Below are 17,969 nucleotides of genomic sequence, written 5' to 3'. Positions count from 1 at the left end.
ATCTTTCCAAAACATACATCAGATGGCTCACTCACTTGCTTAGAATCCAGCAATGGTTTCCTATCATACCTGGGATAAAATTCAAACTCATTCCCATGACCTACAATATCCAGTACAATCTAGCCCTGCCCACCTGTCAAACCCCATCTCCTACAGCTTCTCCTTTGCCTATTCCCTTCTAGTCACGGTAGCCCTTCTATCATTCAGACATGCCAAACTCATTCTGGCCTTAACGTCTTTGCACTGGTTACTGCCCACCTACAATGTTCCTTCAGGACTCTTAGCTCCTTTTTGTCATTTGAGTCTTCCTGTAAATGTCACCACTTCTGAGTGACCTTCCTCAACTACTCTAAAAATAGCCCACCAAACAGTCTCCACAACTTTACCATCACTTCATCCTCATTCATTTTCTTCATGGTATATATCATATCTTTTCTATTAATAGTTACCATTAATTTGCTTTTGTTGCCCTATTCCAAAGTGCACTATCATGACAGCAGAGTTGTCATCTGTTTTATTTACTATTAGATTCCTCAGGCCTAAAGCAGTGTTCAAGAAATATTTACTGAATGAATACATAAAGAGATTAAGTAACTGAACCAGAACTAGAACCCATGACTCTTGGGTCTTATAATGGCAACCACAGTAACAGCAAATAATCTTTCATAAGGGGATTAGTCTCTGATTAACCAGAAACAGAGGAAGTTAATCTGTGAACATGCTAGGTAGAAGCAGAAACTCAAATCCAAATCCAAATTTAAACATTTAGAATTCATTCTATAACCAAGATTTAACAGTCACTTTTTTCCCAGTAAGAAATAACCAAAGCATGCTAAAAATCACTGGACTAAATTGGTGTCAAAACCACCACATTGCCAGGCATGGGGGGCCACACCTGTAATCCCAGCATTTTGGGAGGCTGAGGTGGGAAAATTGCTTGAGGCCAGGAGCTCGAAACCAGCTTGGGCAACATAGTGAGATCCTGTCTCTACAAAAAAAAAAAAAAATTAAAAAACAAAACAAAACAAAACATGAGCCTGGCATGATGGTATAAGTCTGTAGTCCCAGCTACTCAGGAGCCTGAAGTGAGAGGATCACTAGAGCCCAGGAGGTAGAGCTATGACTGTAGTGAGCTATGACTGTGCCACTACACTCCAGTCCAGGTGACAGGGGACTCTTGTCTCTTAAAAATAAAAAGCTGTCACACTTAGGAGACATAAAAGAATAAAGACGGAAAAGAATCATGGAAAAGGGGAAATGTGACAGTCGTCTCTCTAGTAGGAGAATGCACTGAAAAAGAGGCAGAGAAAAGATGGCATAAGAAACTAGCTCAGCTGCATTGTTCTAGAAGGTAAACCTACCGTTTTATTTCGTAATCGAATGATATCAGATACAGAGCCAGCCCCACAGTACTCCATAACGATCCATAAGTCTGTGTTCTTAAAATAACTGCCATAGTATTTGACTACATGAGGGCTAGAGAGAGAGAGACAATACAAATTAATAAAATGGCCTTCAAACATCTCTTAATTCATGCTATTAAGTATATAAAAATTAATTCCTCATCTGGAAAGATCAATTATTCATAGTTAAGGATAAAATGGGCAACCTCCTGATAAGAATGCAAAATGGTACAGCTTTTCTGGAGGGTAATAAATCACAGAAGTATAAAAAATCAGTGGCTCCTTTAACCAGCATTTCTATGTCTACAATTTACCCTCAAAAAAGAATTATAAATGTTCAAAAAGCAACAGTTACCATCATAGCACTATTGACAAAAGTAGAAATTTAGATAACATCTAAATGTTCATCCAACATTAGGGAATTTATTTAAGAACTAATGATACAGGGCCGGGTGCAGTGGCTCATGCCTGTAATCCCTACACCTTGGGAGGCCGAGGCAGCAGATTGCCTGAGCTCTGGAGTTCGCGACCAGCCTGGGCAAGATGGTGAAACCCCGTCTCTACTAAAATACAAAAAATTAGCCAGGCAGGGCAGCGTGCATCTGTAGTCCCAGCTACTGGGGAGGCTGAGGCAGGAAAATTGTTTGAACCCGGGAGGTGGAGGTTGCAGTGAGCCGAGATGGCGCCACTGCACTCCAGCCTGGGCGACAGAGCAAGGCTCCGTCTCAAAAAAAAGAAAGAATGATATAGCCATATAATAAAGTATCATGAATCCATGAAAAATGTCATACAGGAGTATATGAGAAGACATCGTGTTTACAAAAACAAACAAAAAAGCAGGCTACAAAACAGTAATTATTGTAAAACTCCAAAGAGATTTGGAAGAATATGTGTATCAAGGAATATTTAAGAATGATGATTTCGGCTAGGCGCGATGGCTCACGTCTGTAAATCCAGCACTTTGGGAGGCTAAGGTGGGCTGATCACGAGGTCAGGAGATTGAGACCACCCTGGCTAACACGGTGAAACCCCGTCTCTACCAAAAATACAAAAAATCAGCCAGGCATGGTGGCGGGGCCTGTAGCCCCAGGTACTTGGGAGGCTGAGGCAGGAGAATGGTGTGAACCCTGGAGACGGAGCTTGCAGTGAGTCGAGATCACACCACTGCACTCCAGCCTGGGCAACAGAGTGAAGAGACTCCATCTCAAAAAAATAACAAAAAAAAGAATGATGATTTCTCCAAAGGGAAAAGTGATTTTCTTTTCATTTGAATTCTTCTAAGAAGTCATATGCACTTTGTAATAAAAACATACACATACTACAACCTATTATAAAGAAAAAATGTTCAGTATCAAACCTGGAATTTGAGGTCTCAAACTAGAAGAGAGACACCTAACAAGAAATTTCAGAGAAAAATCAAATATCCTATTAAAATAAAATAATGTGCCCTCTGAGAACTGCCAGCTTTAACTGGCTAGATGGTTATCATGGCCAAATAAAGTTTCATAACAACTGATGCTAAAACCAAATTGACTTCATTAACTCGGAACTCAGAATTTCCTCTTCAAACCTTGGGAAATATGCCAGTGACAAGGACAGCAAAACATACACACACACACACACACATACACATTAAATATTAATGAAAAAAGTGACTAAGGTAAATACCAACACATTTACTCTCCCTGTAATACAGTACTGACAGAAGTTAAATACTGCAGGCCATTACTATCAAGTATTTACTACTGAAATATGTTCTCTATAGTCTTGCATTGTTGGCTAGATTCTCCTCTATACATATGTATATGTGTGTGTGTGTGTGTGTGTGTGTGTGTGTGTATACATACTTAGCCTGTCCAATTAGTCTATAAGCTCCGAGAGCACAAGGGCTCTGCTCTGTATTTCACTGTATTCCTTACAGTGCTTAGCACAGGATAGACTCTTCAAAATATCTCTTCTTTAATTAAAGACATTTCCATACTCTGTTTGGAACACAGCTCCTACACAGTCTATCGAAAGTGACTAAGTCCCAATTTGCCAAATGGAAAGAACTTCCAAAATGTATCTGAAAAAGGAGCAAATGGAAAACTGCCACCTTCATCTGGTCAATCCAATCAAGAAAAATGGGGATTTTATCTAGTAGACAATAATCACAAAAAAAGAAGGAAAAATAAAAAGGAGGGAGAGAGAAAACAAAGGACTACATTCCCAAGTCTGTGAGACCGAAAGGCTTCTGGACTAATTTTCTGGTAGGTAGCCCCACCTAAACCCTAATGTAGAAGTTTTGCAAACAGGGGGTACTAAGCTGATGTGCTGACCAAAAAGCCTTCAGAAGAATGAATGCAGCTTCAACTGAGAGAATTTCTCACCCATCTTCAACTAATTAGAACTGGCATTGCCCCATAACTTTGTGTTTGTCTCTAACCTAAATAGTGCTGGGGAAGCCTGCTCTATCAGTGACCAATCTGTGTTGTCGTGGAATTTCAGAGCAAACCACGTGGTTTTCTGTGGTCATCTTTTGGTCTGACTTCCTGCTTACAACATTTGACAAATCTTAGTTCCTCAAAAATAAATACTTAAGTACTCTCAGCTAGAATAATTTTTTTTAATGTGAAGGAACAGACAGTAGTATATACATAACTACTCTTTTTTTTTTATAGATTTACCTGATATTCTAAGGTTTCTAGAACTAAAAAACATTTGAATTATCTGTTCTTAGCTATCTCTGCAGAAATGTTTTCTCAATAGGAAGTAAAAAAGATCATTATCACAAAAAAAAAAAAAAAAAAAAAAAAAAAACAAGCACCACCTTCTGCCTCTTCTTCCTAGTGTCTGAAGGGCTCACTGAAAAAAAGAAAAAAACCAGGCCCGGTGGCTCACTCCTGTAATCCCAGTACTTTGGGATATGGCCAAGGCAGGCGGATCATTTATGGTCAGGAGTTTGAGACCAGCCTGACCAATATGGTGAAACTCTGTCTCTACCAAAAATACAAAATTAGCTGGGCGTAGTGGCACATGCCTGTAGTCCCAGCTACTCGGAAGGCTGAGGCACAAGAATCGCTTGAACCTGGGAGGTGGAGGTTGCAGTGAGCCGAGATTGCGCCACTGCACCCCAGCCTGGGCGACAGAGTGAGACTTCGTCTCGAAAAAAAAAAAAAAAAAGAAAACCTGAAAAAAAAAACAAAAAACAAACGCCATGCATAAAAATTATGGAAGTTTAGCTACAAAAACAACCATTCCATTTTCATCATGTTTTCTTCTGAAAAGAAAATGCAGTGATTCCATCGAATTCTCCCTTCTGCAAAATATCTAAGTAAATGTGTCTCTAGGTGTCAAACTCTAAACAATCACAGCAAATTCAAAACCACATTCTCCCCAAAGGAAGCCCACAGGCCTTTACCTGTCACATTGCTGCATTATAGAGATTTCTTTGATTATCTCCTGCAGGTCTGATTCCACAGGAACTTGCTTAATAGCAACAATCTGACCTGTCTCTTTATGAATAGCTTTGTATACGCTGCCATAGGACCTATACATTTGGGAGAAGAAGAACATTTATAAAGTCAAAGCAAGCCAAGATATAAGAAGTGGTAAAACACAAGCAACTGATAGTTCTAACATATATCCCTAAGTGCCTAATACATATATACTTGCAAAACTAAGATAGCTGAAATACTTTGGGGGAAAAAACTGTCAAGAGAACTACAAGAAAATGGCATCTTGAAAGCTTCACATTCAAAACTGTAAAGAATGTATTATTATGGGATGGTAATATAGTGGCTGCCATGCACTTCACGCCTGCTATCTGCTAGAGACAGTACACCACCTCAATTCATTCTTATAAAAAATGAAGATGAGATGATTATCCCTATTTTACAGGTAAATGTTAAAAGGTTCAAAGGAGTTTATGATTTGCCCAAAGTCACACAAGTTATCAGTCCAGGATTTGAAACCAGTTGTGCTTTCAGTCCAGTATTTGGACCCAGGTGTGTCTGAAAACAAAGCTTACATTCTCTCCACATCTACACTGGGGTACGATATGGAAGTGGCAGTCTTTGTTTTATTGCATTCACTCTAGTACCACAAGATCTTTCTGTCCTTGCTCCTCTTACTTACAATAATACTTAAAATATTATGGAAACTAATTAAAATCTAAGCCTGTTTAATGTTAGTATCAAGTAAACACAGCATACATACTCTTTGCTTCCTACTCCATCTTCCCTTAACAGCTTAATAGCAAAATAAAGTTTATGTATCTAGTCAACTTGGAGGCTACAAGGCCACTACATTTTGAAAGTAAAGATGCTGAATTTGAGTCCTACCAACACTAAATTTAGCTATCATTCACAAACAAACACCTTATTAACCTTGTTGTACCTGAATTTTCTCATCTGTAAAATGACAATAATACAAACTACCTTACAAGATGTGATGGTATCTCATTGGTGATGGTCAAATGCGATACCATCATCACTTTATACAGATAACATTTTCATTGGAATCCTGGGCAGCTGTTAGTGAAATAATACTGAGTAAACTGTCTTTCATATTTCCCAACACACCTGTATCTTCACACTGTCTTGGTGGAAAAAAAAAAAAAATCAAAATAACAGTGCCACCTACTATGTCAAAGTAGAATACTCTAACTGCCAAACAGATGCTCATGAACTATTTCAATGTGAAAGTAACATAAAACTTTTTAAGTCTATGCAGAGCACATAAAAAAATTTCCATTCCATTAGAAGCTGTCATATTTGCACAACTAGCATAATGATCCTTAAATATGACACCAAATAATTTTTGCCAGAGACAGCCAACTGTTGAGCATGTGTGAACGACTCAACCACTGTCTCTTCTTCCTTGCTAAAATAACCTAATTTGTTACAGTGATGTGCTTGATCCCAGGAGATATACCATGGTAGTCCAAGCCACTCACAGAATTTCTATTCCCTTCTGCCAGTGACTGAACTAGTGGCAAACATGTCACTCAGTTCTGGCCACTGAAACTTGAAGATAATTCTGCTGAAGGGTTTCTGGGAAAGACTTTCTTCCCTGGTAGGAAACAAGCACACAAGAAGGTCCAATTTCCACCTGCCACTTCCCTTCCTACTTTGGTTACTGCCATGTGAGGAATGACGCTTAAAACTAATGTAGCCATTTGAGACTATGAGAAATACCCAGATGTCAAACCATTGTCAAGCCAATTAACCGCTTCTCGAATCTCACACTCCCAGATGTATTATTTAGTTCTTAATGTCTTTATTGCTTAGCCACTGTTTGTTGGGTATTGTTACTTCCATCCAAAGGCATTCTTGATAAATTAGCTCCTGTATGTCTGAAACTGTATTTATTTCACCTGCACTCTAGAATGATAGTTTGGTTGGATACCAGATTGACAACGGCTTTCCCACAGCACTGTTGTTGCAGTGTTCCAACGTCGATTGTGGCTGAGAAGTCTGCTTTCATCAGATTATCATTTTCCATGGGTAATCTCCCCATAGCTTTTAAGGTTTCCTTTGTCCTTAACAGTCTACTATTGTACTGTAATATAACTGGGAGTTGATCTGGCACTTCATAAGCTTCTTCAGTCTGAGGGCTCGTGTCTTTCCTCAAGAGCAAAAAACTCTCAGCATTATTCTTTGATTATTTCCTCTATCACTTCTAGGATCTTCTTCTAGAATTCCTACCAAAACTGTATCAGACCTCCTCAATCTATGTTGTCTTCCTGGTTTCCAACACTGTATTTCTCCGTTCTGCATGTTGTGATGAGTCTCATTTCTATCTTTCAATTCACAAATTCTCCTTTCAGTTTGTCTAGTTTACTGTTTATCCAATTTATTGGGTTTTTAAAACTTCAATTGTTGTAGTTTTCATTGTCCAGATTCCCAACTTTTTATCTGCCTTTGGGCAAATGTGTTAATAATCATGTTAATAATCTGATGCTCTTTAAAAATGTTATCTCCTCCTTGATCTTTTTGAAAATTGTAATCATAATAAATCCTTTTTGAGATTGCTCCATTATTTCTTTTTCCTTCAGTGTGAATTCTCCCATTCTGCTGATTATCTCATGGCAGATTTCCTTGCATGGATTTCATTTTATCTTGAATGATTTTCCTCTATACCACACTCACTGTCAGATGATTCCATGGTTTTCTCAGTACAGTCGTCTGGGATATACAACTTAAACCAGGTCTTACATTCAGAGTTTGGGGTTTTTGCCCTTCAAGATACCATACTTAAATACAATCCAGGCTCAGTTCCTATTATCAAACCAGTACATCTACTTTTTCCCCAGGCCACAGACAAATGACACTTTCTGGTGGTAGTCAGGCAAATTTATTTCAGCTTTAGTTCAAAGATAAAGAGCTGAGTTCCAGCCCCCAACTTCATGCAGGAAGCTCAAATGCAATCTCCTGACAAGGATAAGGCATGCTTTAGTCTCCACTGATTAGATTTCTTTCCTATCCCTTGTCCATAGCTGTCTATATATCTTCATATTTAAAATAATTTTCACTCATTATTCTTATGTATTAGAAAGTTCTCTGCATACACTCACTCAGCAATCTTGACCAGAATACTCTCCATACCTCCCTAAGCATCCTGATAGCAAGGAAAACTCTGATAGCTCGTATGAAATTAAGATTCCTGATTCCATATACTGCATTTACAGTAATCTGAAGGGGGGGAGGGGTTAGAAGATTTCAGCAATCATACAAGCAAGTCCCTTAAAACTTGATTCCCTACAACAAAATGAGATGATTCAATGAATTACAACTGACAGCAGAGAATGGAAAAGTACGTGTTTTACATACGCCATCCAAGGCAGGGATCTATGTAGAAAAATGGAAATACTACAGTATCTGAGGCCAAATTAACCAGGTACAAGTCTTAATGATAGCACTCATTTTTTATGAAACCATGGGCAAGATGCTTTTGTTATCATTCTGTGATAAAAACTTAAATGAGTCAATGTGTACAACTTTAACCAGAAGGAAAAAGGTGCTAGGCTCCACTTGAAAACACTTCCCAAGTGCTCTCCACTCATCCTGGTCTGGAGCTTTGGCTCTACTCTGCCGCAGATCCATATGACCCTCATAACACAGAATGATATTGCAGCTTCCAGAATCCAACAGTTTTTTTAGCCAGAGCTCACTTCACAAGATACAAGTCAGTGAGAATTCACAAACCATTCATTCTCCAGAACAATGTAAGAATAGCATTGGCCAGGCGTCAATCACATCTGTAATTCCAGCACTTTGGGAGGCTGAGGCGGGCAGATCACGAGATCAGGAAATCAAGACCATCCTGGCCAACATGGTGAAACTCTGTCTCTACTAAAATACAAAAAATTAGCCGGGTGTGGTGGCGTGTGCCTGTAGTCCCAGCTACTCAGGAGGCTGAGGCAGGGAAATTGCTTGAACCTGGGAGGCAGAGGTTGCAGTGAGCCAAGATTGTGATATTGCACTCCAGCCTGGTGACAGAGCAAGACTTCATCTCAAAAAACAACAACAACAAAAAAAAAAAGCATTGCATCACACGTTTGGAAAAAAAGTACAGTGAAGGTCTTCCTTCAAAATAATTCTAGTTAAATGAGGCTTGCTTAGGTTCATTCAGTCAGAATAACAGAAATCCAAGAAATACCAGAAATCTGTTATTATTTAGAAGAACAATAAGGTGATAGTATAGGAAGAAAGATCTGAAGCTTTGTTTTCTCCCTGGTGATATCTTCATAGGGAAATTTCCACATTCGCAGAAGACATCCACAGATCTAAAACGCAATTTGTCCAGGTGCAATGGCTCACATCTGTAATCCTAGCATTTTGGGAGGCTGAGGCAGGAGGATCACTTAAGGTCAAGAGTTCGAGACCAGCCTGGGCAACGTATTGAGACCCCATCTCTACAAAAATAAATAAATAAACAAATAAATAAAATACAATTTAAAAAATCATAATTAGCTTATTTTTTGTTTACATTATATTCCTGATATATTCTCTGTCTATAGTCTTCCTTTGACATTCCATAAACTCAATCAGCTCAAACAGAGCTACCTATAAGAACACCTAAAAATACTTTAAGACTTGACATGATGAGATCTCAAAAATGCTTCAGTTGATACATTTAAAATAGAATAGCAATAGTTGCCACTTACTGAACATTTATTATTGTGACAAGCACTATACTTTACCCTAATTACCTCAGGTAATAACATAACTCTATGAATCGATATATCATTATCCCAACTTTACAGATGAGGATTGTGAGCCTCCAAAATAGTAAGCAATTTGCTCAAGCCTACTTGTCTATTATGACCAATAAACAGTAGAGCAAGGATTTTAACCCAAGTCTGCCTCACATTATAGTAATAAGAGCAAACTGCATTAGAAATGAGAGAAATAAGTTAGTTGCAGAGTCAATTATGCCTATCAGTCTTGATCTTATTCTCAGTATAACTTATGAGCATTGTTAGATTAAAGGTCATGGCCTCGCTGCCTTAGGGAAAACAGCAAGGATGGGAAGCTGAAGCTGAAAATGGCTGGTAACAGATGTAGAGGGACTGTCATTTCCCCATACCTTTAATGATGCCAGTCAACTGGCAGTCTTCAGATTCATCTTGGACTTGTCTTTTCACAGCACAGCTGGTGTGTCATCTTTTACTTCCCTTCTCTGCTTATTTCTTGCTGGATTCCAAAGAGTATTTTTCCAACTTACAAAAAGACGATGACTAATGTTTTTTACAAGGAGGTAAATCATGAAAAACCATTTCATGTAATCCAGGATTGGGTTTAACATTGTAAATCTGTCTCCTAACATAAAAAATACTAAACCCAAAAAATAATCTAATGACATAAAGGAAATGATTTTAAAGAGCATACAGTTTTCAGTCGGTAGTTGTTTTTACAAGTTAGTATGTCAGGTCTTCCCTTGAACCAGAAATACTCCCAGGGGATTAAAAATACAGACACACACACGCATAACCTGTCTCTGAAAGACACACAAGAAGCCGCTACCCTCAGAGATTCTGGGTGGCTGAGAGACAAAGAGAGGTAGGAGGCAGTTTTGCTTTTTTTTTTTATTGTATGCATTTTAATTTTTTTTTAATTTTGAATAATATGATTGTATCACCTAATCAAAAATCAACAAGAAAAACTTAAGAAATTATGTCCTTAACATTTTAATTTCCTGGTCATTACAGGGGAAGGAATAAATACACAGGATTGAATTAAAAGGATATATGAAAGTATAAAAATTACGTAAACTTTTTTGTATCATGAAAGTCAATGATGGTCACTGCACATTACTAATATCGTTTCATCAGCATTTTATAAACGCATTAACAAATCTGTGTTTCAAGAAATCCACTGGCTCCCAACCCAGGATTGTGGATCTCCTAAGTAGCTGCAAAGGTGGTGACAGTGCTTGATTTACTATATTTCACAAAGGTGCAAATATTAAAATACTAAATTCCATTGATTTTCATTGAAACAGTTATTGCCAACCAATCAGAAATTATGAACAGCAAATTTTAAAATTTCTTACAGAATTATAATCTAATTAGTGCTATCCGTTAAGTAGATAAAACCATACGAACCACAGATTCTACAAAAGAGAAAACAATAGATATTCTTCGTGTTAAAAAGACCAGGAATCACTAAATCTGTCTATAATAGTGATTGGAGTAAAGTGAAGAAGAATATCACAAGCTGTAAATTTACCTTCCAACCCACCCAGAGCAATGCTGAAAGGTTCATATCCTTCTGCTTCTTCTGAGGCAGGAAAAAGACTGGGACCCAATGGCCTACCCACAGTTTATTTACACTCACCCTTCTCCAAGTTTCTCTAAGACATCAAATACTTCTTCTGGTTGTTTGGTTAAACTATCTTCATCCAACTTTTTCAGCTGCCTGTGAATGAAGAAATATAAACACAAAATACGTTTTATTTGCTAGCAACTAGAACATAAATACATCATTTATTTTATGATTAGCATCCCAGGAACTTCTCTATACAGTCTTTACTAGTTAAGACTTTTTTAAGAAACAGGGTGCCACTGTCGACCAGCCTGGGGTGCAGTGGTGCATAGCTCACCGTAACCACAAATTCCTGGGCTCAAGCAATCCTCCTGCCTCAGCATCCCAAGTAGCCGGGACTACAGGCTCCTGCCACTACGCCTGGCTAATTTTTTTTCTTTTTTGGAGAAATGGAGTCTCGCTATTATGCCTACGCTGGTCTCAAACTCCTGGAGTCAGGCAAGACCTGAGTCAGGTCTCACCTCAGCCTCCCAAACCACTAGGATTACAGGCATGAACCACCCCATCTGGCCTATGGAAAGATAACACTTGCTCTGGGTCACTCTGATAAGCAAGCACATGGAGGGATGCCAAGAGTCAATCTTCAGTTCAAGTTGTATAAAGAATTTTCTAACAATTGCCAGGCGCAGTGGCTCACGCCTGTAATCCCAGCACTTTGGGAGGCCAAGGCGGGTAGATCACCTGAGGTCAGGAGTTCGAGACCAGCCTGACCAACATGGAGAAACCCTGTCTCTACTAAAAACACAAAATTAGCCAGGTGTGGTGGCTCATGCCTGTAATCCCAGCTACTCGGGAGGCTGAGGCAGAAGAATCACTTGAACCCGGGAGACGGAGGTTGCGGTGAGCCAAGATCGCATCATTGCACTACAGCCTAGGCAGTAAGAGTGAAACTCCATCTCAAAAAAAAAAAAAAATGTTGTGTAAGAATTTTATAATAATAAAAATTGTCCTACATAATAGTTTGGACTGCCTTAAGAGGTCCCTAGGTCCCCTTTGCTGGAAAATGTAAACAGAAAACAAACTGTCATGTGGGCCAGGCATGGTGGCTCACTCCTGTAATCCCAGCTCTTTGGGAGCCCAAGGAAGGTGGACCACTTGAGGTCAGGAGTTCAAGACCAGCCCGGCCAATATGGTGAAACCCTGTCTCTACTAAAAATAAAAAAATTAGCCGGGCGTGGTGACACACGCCTGTAATCCTAGCCACTCAGAACGCTGAGGCATAAGAATCGCTTGAACCTGGGAGGTAGAGGTTGCAGTGAGCCAAGATTGCGCCACTACACTCCAGCCTGGGTGAAAGAGAGAGACTGTCTCAAAAAAAAAAAAAAAATTGTCCTGTGGCTGAAATGCTGTAGATTCAAGCATTCGATGTATCTTTCAAAATCTATTTAAATCTTGAGATTTCATGAATTAAAATGATATAATTATCTCTTCAGAAAAGGTGTTTAATGTAAGGTAATTATGAATTGAAACACAACTATGAACTGGACTACAGACTAAGGAAGACATAGGAAACCTTTGCTCTTCCATTAGCAAGTTTTTTGTAAGTTTGTCAAAACACATAAATTCTATAGGTATCACAGAAGCAGAAAGTGCAAAGTGTACATTTAGACATGATCAAAAGTGAAAAATCACTAGGCAGCTGAGAGTTTCAGATATTCTCGCAAAGACCTTCCCATCAGTAGACACATACCTTTGACTAGTCCCAAAATTCAAAGGTACTTGGCTGCTCACAATTTCCAGATAATTCAGATTTCTCTGACTATGCTAGACACTCATAACAAACACGGGAGGTTGTAAATTAACACTTCTTTAAAACTCTGAGATCTCTAAAAATTACTAATGAGCTTAAAGAAGGAACTTGCCAAGGAATATGTGTGTATGTGTGTGTGCATATGTGTGTGCGTGTAGTCTACACAATGGCTTCCTGAAACTACAAAGAACAACAAAGAATAGAGAGCTGAGGAAATGGTGAAATATGGAAGTAGTCACACTGGAGACTTCTTTGTAGAAAAAAAAAAAAAGGTTTAGACTAGCTGGATAATATCAATTATTACAAGAAAAGACTTAAATATACATACACACACACACACACACACACACACACACACACAAATGTGTACCTTCCTAAATAAAACAGATTAAAATCATAAGACAAAAAATAAACCAACAAAAACCCTGACCACATCAAGTGTATCTACCAATAAACACTGATCTCAAAAGGACAATCTTACAGAAGTTTATGAATATCAAGGACTATGTACTAGAAAAATGGAGAACTGCTCCAAGTCAAAACTGCCTTAACTTAACAAAACAAAATGATCACAGTGACCTTTGAAAACCAAAAGATCCTAAAAATTAGATACCAATGACATCATAAAAATGCCTACCTTCAAAATGAAAAGGGATGAAGTGAAACTCCTCTTAAACTTCAGAACTGAAACTTCTATAAACTCAAGTCAGAATGAACATTTCATATGCTAGGGTTTTTCTGGTAAAGTCCTGACTTGTGATTGTATAAACATTGGACAATACCTCATTTCTCAAGTATAATCAAAGTTGTATAAACAGCTTATACAAAGGAAGATCAAATATGTTTCTTTGAAGTGTTGACTCTCTGTGGTTTACAAAATGCAAAAGTCACTATTTCAACTACTTCAGGGACCACAGCATAACAAAGGAAATTGACACTGCCTTGAGAGAGACAGCTGCAAGCTTCTGATAATACTTTGACAGACAAACTTTATAGGACTGCTCAGATACTTCTTTGAAACAACCTAAGTGGTTTTTTGTTTGTTTTTGATCTGGGGCTATTAAAAATAACTTGAACTTAAGGCACTATTAACCAAGAAGTGGTCAAAATATATTTGCAAAATGGATTCACAAATGTAATGATGGGAATCACGAATTTCATCAGCAATCTTTGTGAATTATCACAATAAAACAGAAGTTCACCTAAAAAGTATTACTGAATTATCAACATTTCTATAAAAAATATTTTGATAAGTGATTCATAATAATATTTTATACCATGATTCTTCACAGAACACTATTACCAAAACAGCCTGACTCTGATAATGCAGTTCTCTTATCTGGGACTTCCCCAGGTTCCAGACAGTTTCAGCACTTGCTCATAAATGAACAAGCCTGGTCAACAGAGCATCCATGGACCAAATACTAGTGGATGCTTCTCTCCTAAGTCAGATGGCCACGTGGATGGCCAGCATCCCAGGAATGCACTCTACACCTTCCACTATGCCACTTTTTAAAATTATTAACTCTTATATGAGACACCAATCTGTCATCACTCACTTAATCACACACACACAAATGTCAAACTCACGAACACAAAGGGCATTTCCTGCACTGGGGTTGTTGGAAACACACGCCATCTGAATTTCTGAAAAGACATCTGTATCTTTCCAAACACAAATAATGGTGTCTATGAAGTAGTCACTTACAGGTTTGACTAATTCTCAAAGCTTTCTCCCATTTCAGAACTCCCATAAAGTTCATTTTATGTGTAACTATTTCTTTTTCCACCCAGAGTCTGATACGGATTACAACAAATATACATGATAAATGGACAAAATTTTTAATAATGAAACTGTGTCCCCAGCTTACCCCAATTCATATGTTGAAGTCCTAACACCCACCACCTCAGAATGTGACTGTATTTGGAGACGAGGTTTTTAAAGAGGTAATTAAGATAAGATGAGGTCATATGGGCATGACTTAATCCAATATGACTGGTGTCCTCATAAGAGGCGATTAGGACACAGACAGGTATAGAGGGAAGAACATGGAGACACAGGGAGACAGCCATCTACGAGCCAAGCAAAGGCCTCAAAAGAAACAACTCTGACAATGCCTTGATTTCAGATCTCTAGCCTTCAGAACGGTGAGAAAACACATTTATGTTGTCTAAACCACCCACTCCATATACTTTGTCATGTCCTAATAAACTGATGTAAATAATAAAATTGATCTGCTTCAAATTAGGCAGTCTACTAGTTACAATGAGCACGTAATCACCAGCCACTTAAGAACCCAGTCTTGCAATGCTCTTCTCCTGCACTTTTAATACATTTTTTAAAATCCAAAAGGTACAGGAATGAGCATGCCAAGAAACTTTAATCCTCTGCCCAAGATTATGTAACACAAGGTAAAGAGGGAAACAAAACTCAGATTCCTAATCCTCTTTTCAATTAAATCAAGGCCTCAGAGAAAGAAACCAAGAAGAACAAACGAACGTAGTTCAGAAAGAAACATTAACTAGCGTGCATTTATATTTGGATCACTGTGGTACTATAGCAAATATCTGCTAACATACACAGAGACCTGTGAAACAGGGGTACTTTCAGAGAGGCATCAGAGTGAGGCAGTTAAGAGCATGGCAGGGTGCGGTGGCTCACGCCTGTAATCCCAGCACTTTGGGAGGCCGAGGTGGGTGGATCACGAGGTCAGAAGATCGAGACCATCCTGGCTAACACGGTGAAACCCTGTCTCTACTAAAAATACAAAAAATTAGCCAGGCGTGGTGGCACGCACCTGTGGTCACAATTACTCGGGAGGCTGAGGCAGGAGAATCGCTTGAACCTCAGAAGGCGGAGACAGCAGTGAGCCGAGATTGCGCCACTGCACTCCAGACTGGGCGACAGAGTGAGACTCTGTCTCAAAAAAAAAAAAAAAAAACATGGACTTTGGACCAGACCCCACGGATATTAAATCCTAGCTCTGCCTCTTGCTATGACTTCTCCCAGCGAATCACTACCCTGTCTGTATCTCAGTTTTATCATCTGTAAAACAGACATACAGGGATATCTACCACCCAGGATTGTTGTGAGGTTCAAATGAGTCAATAAACTGAACCATATGAAGTTACCGTTTTTATGGTTCAAAGATGGTCAAATATCAGCAATTTCATATGCTTCAGCAGGAGACATGGAAAGCACTTAGAACAGTGCCTGGCACCCGCTAAGTGCAATATGAGTGTAATAATCATTACTATTACAGTCTCAGCACACTACGCTAGGGTGAATCCAAAGCCCATCCCAACCACCTATTTGCCTTCTGCAATGTTTGTGCACCTCAAACACCCCCAAGCTCAAACAGCCCCTAAGAGTGCTGTCCAGGCAGTCAATCCCTTCTCTTCACCTCTTGGTTGCCCTGCACTTCCACACCCTGAACACTTCCTTCTTTAGAGCTCATTCTGCTGCAGGAAGTCAGACGTGTCTGTAAAATAGAAGTAACCACACTGCACCTCAGAGAAGCATGACTTCTTCGGTCTCTAGTCCCTACTTTTCTCCAGATGTGGCAGATTGGCAAAAGACCCGGGATGTCCACAAGGGAAATTCAGATGAGATTTTCTAGGATCAGCCACCATTCTGATCTTGACCTAAAGCAATTCCAGGTACCACTAGGATCTGGTGCTGATATTCACAAAACAACTGAGGCCTGAAAAGGGCACAGTCTGGCAGGGTTCAGCGACCCGGAGTAAAGAAGGAAACACGTTTCCCAACTGCTCTGGACCTCAGTCTCCCCATCTCGAAAATAGCCTCTATTTCCTTACCTACCTCCCAATGTCAGGTTCTTAAGAGCTGAGGAGGATGTGAAGACCATTAAAAAGAAGACACTCTGAACATCAGTATTAAAGATGCCATCCTACAGTGGGGACACCACCAACAGCATCCTCTGAAATGCTACTCTCCACCATCCCCTCCCTTGCTAGACCCTCAACCTTTCTTCGCATGCCTTCAGCCTTAGGAGCAAAGCTTTTCCGCTCCACAGATCCCCACCACCGCACCCCTCAAGTGGGGCTTGGGACCCTTGAAAGTCCACCCGGCCTTCCTCTTGGCCAGTTCTCGATCCACCCCCTTAAAGAGATCCCTCACGGATTCTCACCCTGCTTCAGCATTCGCCCCTACCTCCGTGAGTTTCTGCTTGGACAGCGTTCCCCGGAGTGGCCCGGCCTCAGCAGGTACTCTCCCTAACTTGTCCCCACGTTCCTCAGCAGAGTCTCCCCACAGCGAGTGCTCCCTGTAACCGGTCCCAAGTCTAACCCCCTTAGCAGATGCTCCCCTCAGCCGGACCCTCACCCACCAGACGTCCCCCCAACCCCCTCACTCAGCAGGTGCCCCATCAGCTGGGTCGCTTCGCTTCGCTCCGGGGACTCCCACACAGGTGTCTCCCCTTAGTCAGTTCCCGCCTTTCCTTGCCCTGCCCCCATGCCCGTCCTCTTAGCCAGTGGCCCCTCACCGGCGCGGCGGGTTCCTCAGCTGTACCGTCTCCATGGCGCTGCCGGCAGCCGCCCAGACCCGCTCACTGCTCCATCCTCCCCGCGGACCTCCCCGAGCCCGCCCCGCAGACCCTCCCACACTTCCGCTTTCCCCCCCTACCGGAAACGGAGCGGGGCGCGGGAGCGGGGCGGAGCCACGGCCCTGATCACGTGATTCGGGCGTGAGTCCTGTGGCGCCGTGAAGCTCGGACCCGGAACCGCCAAGTGGTGAAGGCGCCTCAAGGCGGTGCCCGCTAGTCTCTAGGGTGTCGGCGGCGTAGTCTTCCTGCGATACTGGAGCGCACAAAATACTCGGTCCTGAGGCCGAGAACGCACCTCTACCTGGGTCCTGGGCCCCATTTTACAGACTGAGATGCGTAAAGCGCCTCCTTTAGAGGAACTGAAGATTCTTAGCAAACCAAGTTTTGCATGATTTTGGTGAGGCCGCGCTGCCCCAGGAGCGCCTGGAGGTATTTGTGGTTT

General features: G+C 40.5%; 1 protein-coding gene across 1 annotated transcript in view; it reads right to left on the bottom strand.

Moving 5' to 3' along the window:
* STK4 (serine/threonine kinase 4) overlaps positions 1–17,593 on the bottom strand; it is a 106,956-nt gene extending 89,363 nt beyond the window's left edge. The window contains exons 1-4 of the mRNA XM_023228012.3: positions 17,468–17,593; positions 11,225–11,305; positions 4,804–4,932; positions 1,362–1,476 (exon numbers count right to left, since the gene is read on the bottom strand). Coding sequence (XP_023083780.1) covers positions 1,362–1,476; positions 4,804–4,932; positions 11,225–11,305; positions 17,468–17,502 — 360 coding nt within the window. The 5' untranslated portion in view covers positions 17,503–17,593. The remainder of the gene's footprint in view (positions 1–1,361; positions 1,477–4,803; positions 4,933–11,224; positions 11,306–17,467) is intronic.
* Between the last annotated feature and the right edge of the window lie 376 nt (positions 17,594–17,969).

Source organism: Piliocolobus tephrosceles, chromosome 20 (genome assembly GCF_002776525.5).
Source record: "Piliocolobus tephrosceles isolate RC106 chromosome 20, ASM277652v3, whole genome shotgun sequence".
NCBI classification, from domain to species: Eukaryota; Metazoa; Chordata; class Mammalia; order Primates; family Cercopithecidae; genus Piliocolobus; species Piliocolobus tephrosceles.
Note: the sequence above shows the minus strand (reverse complement) of the source record. Positions and strands in the feature narration are given on the sequence as shown.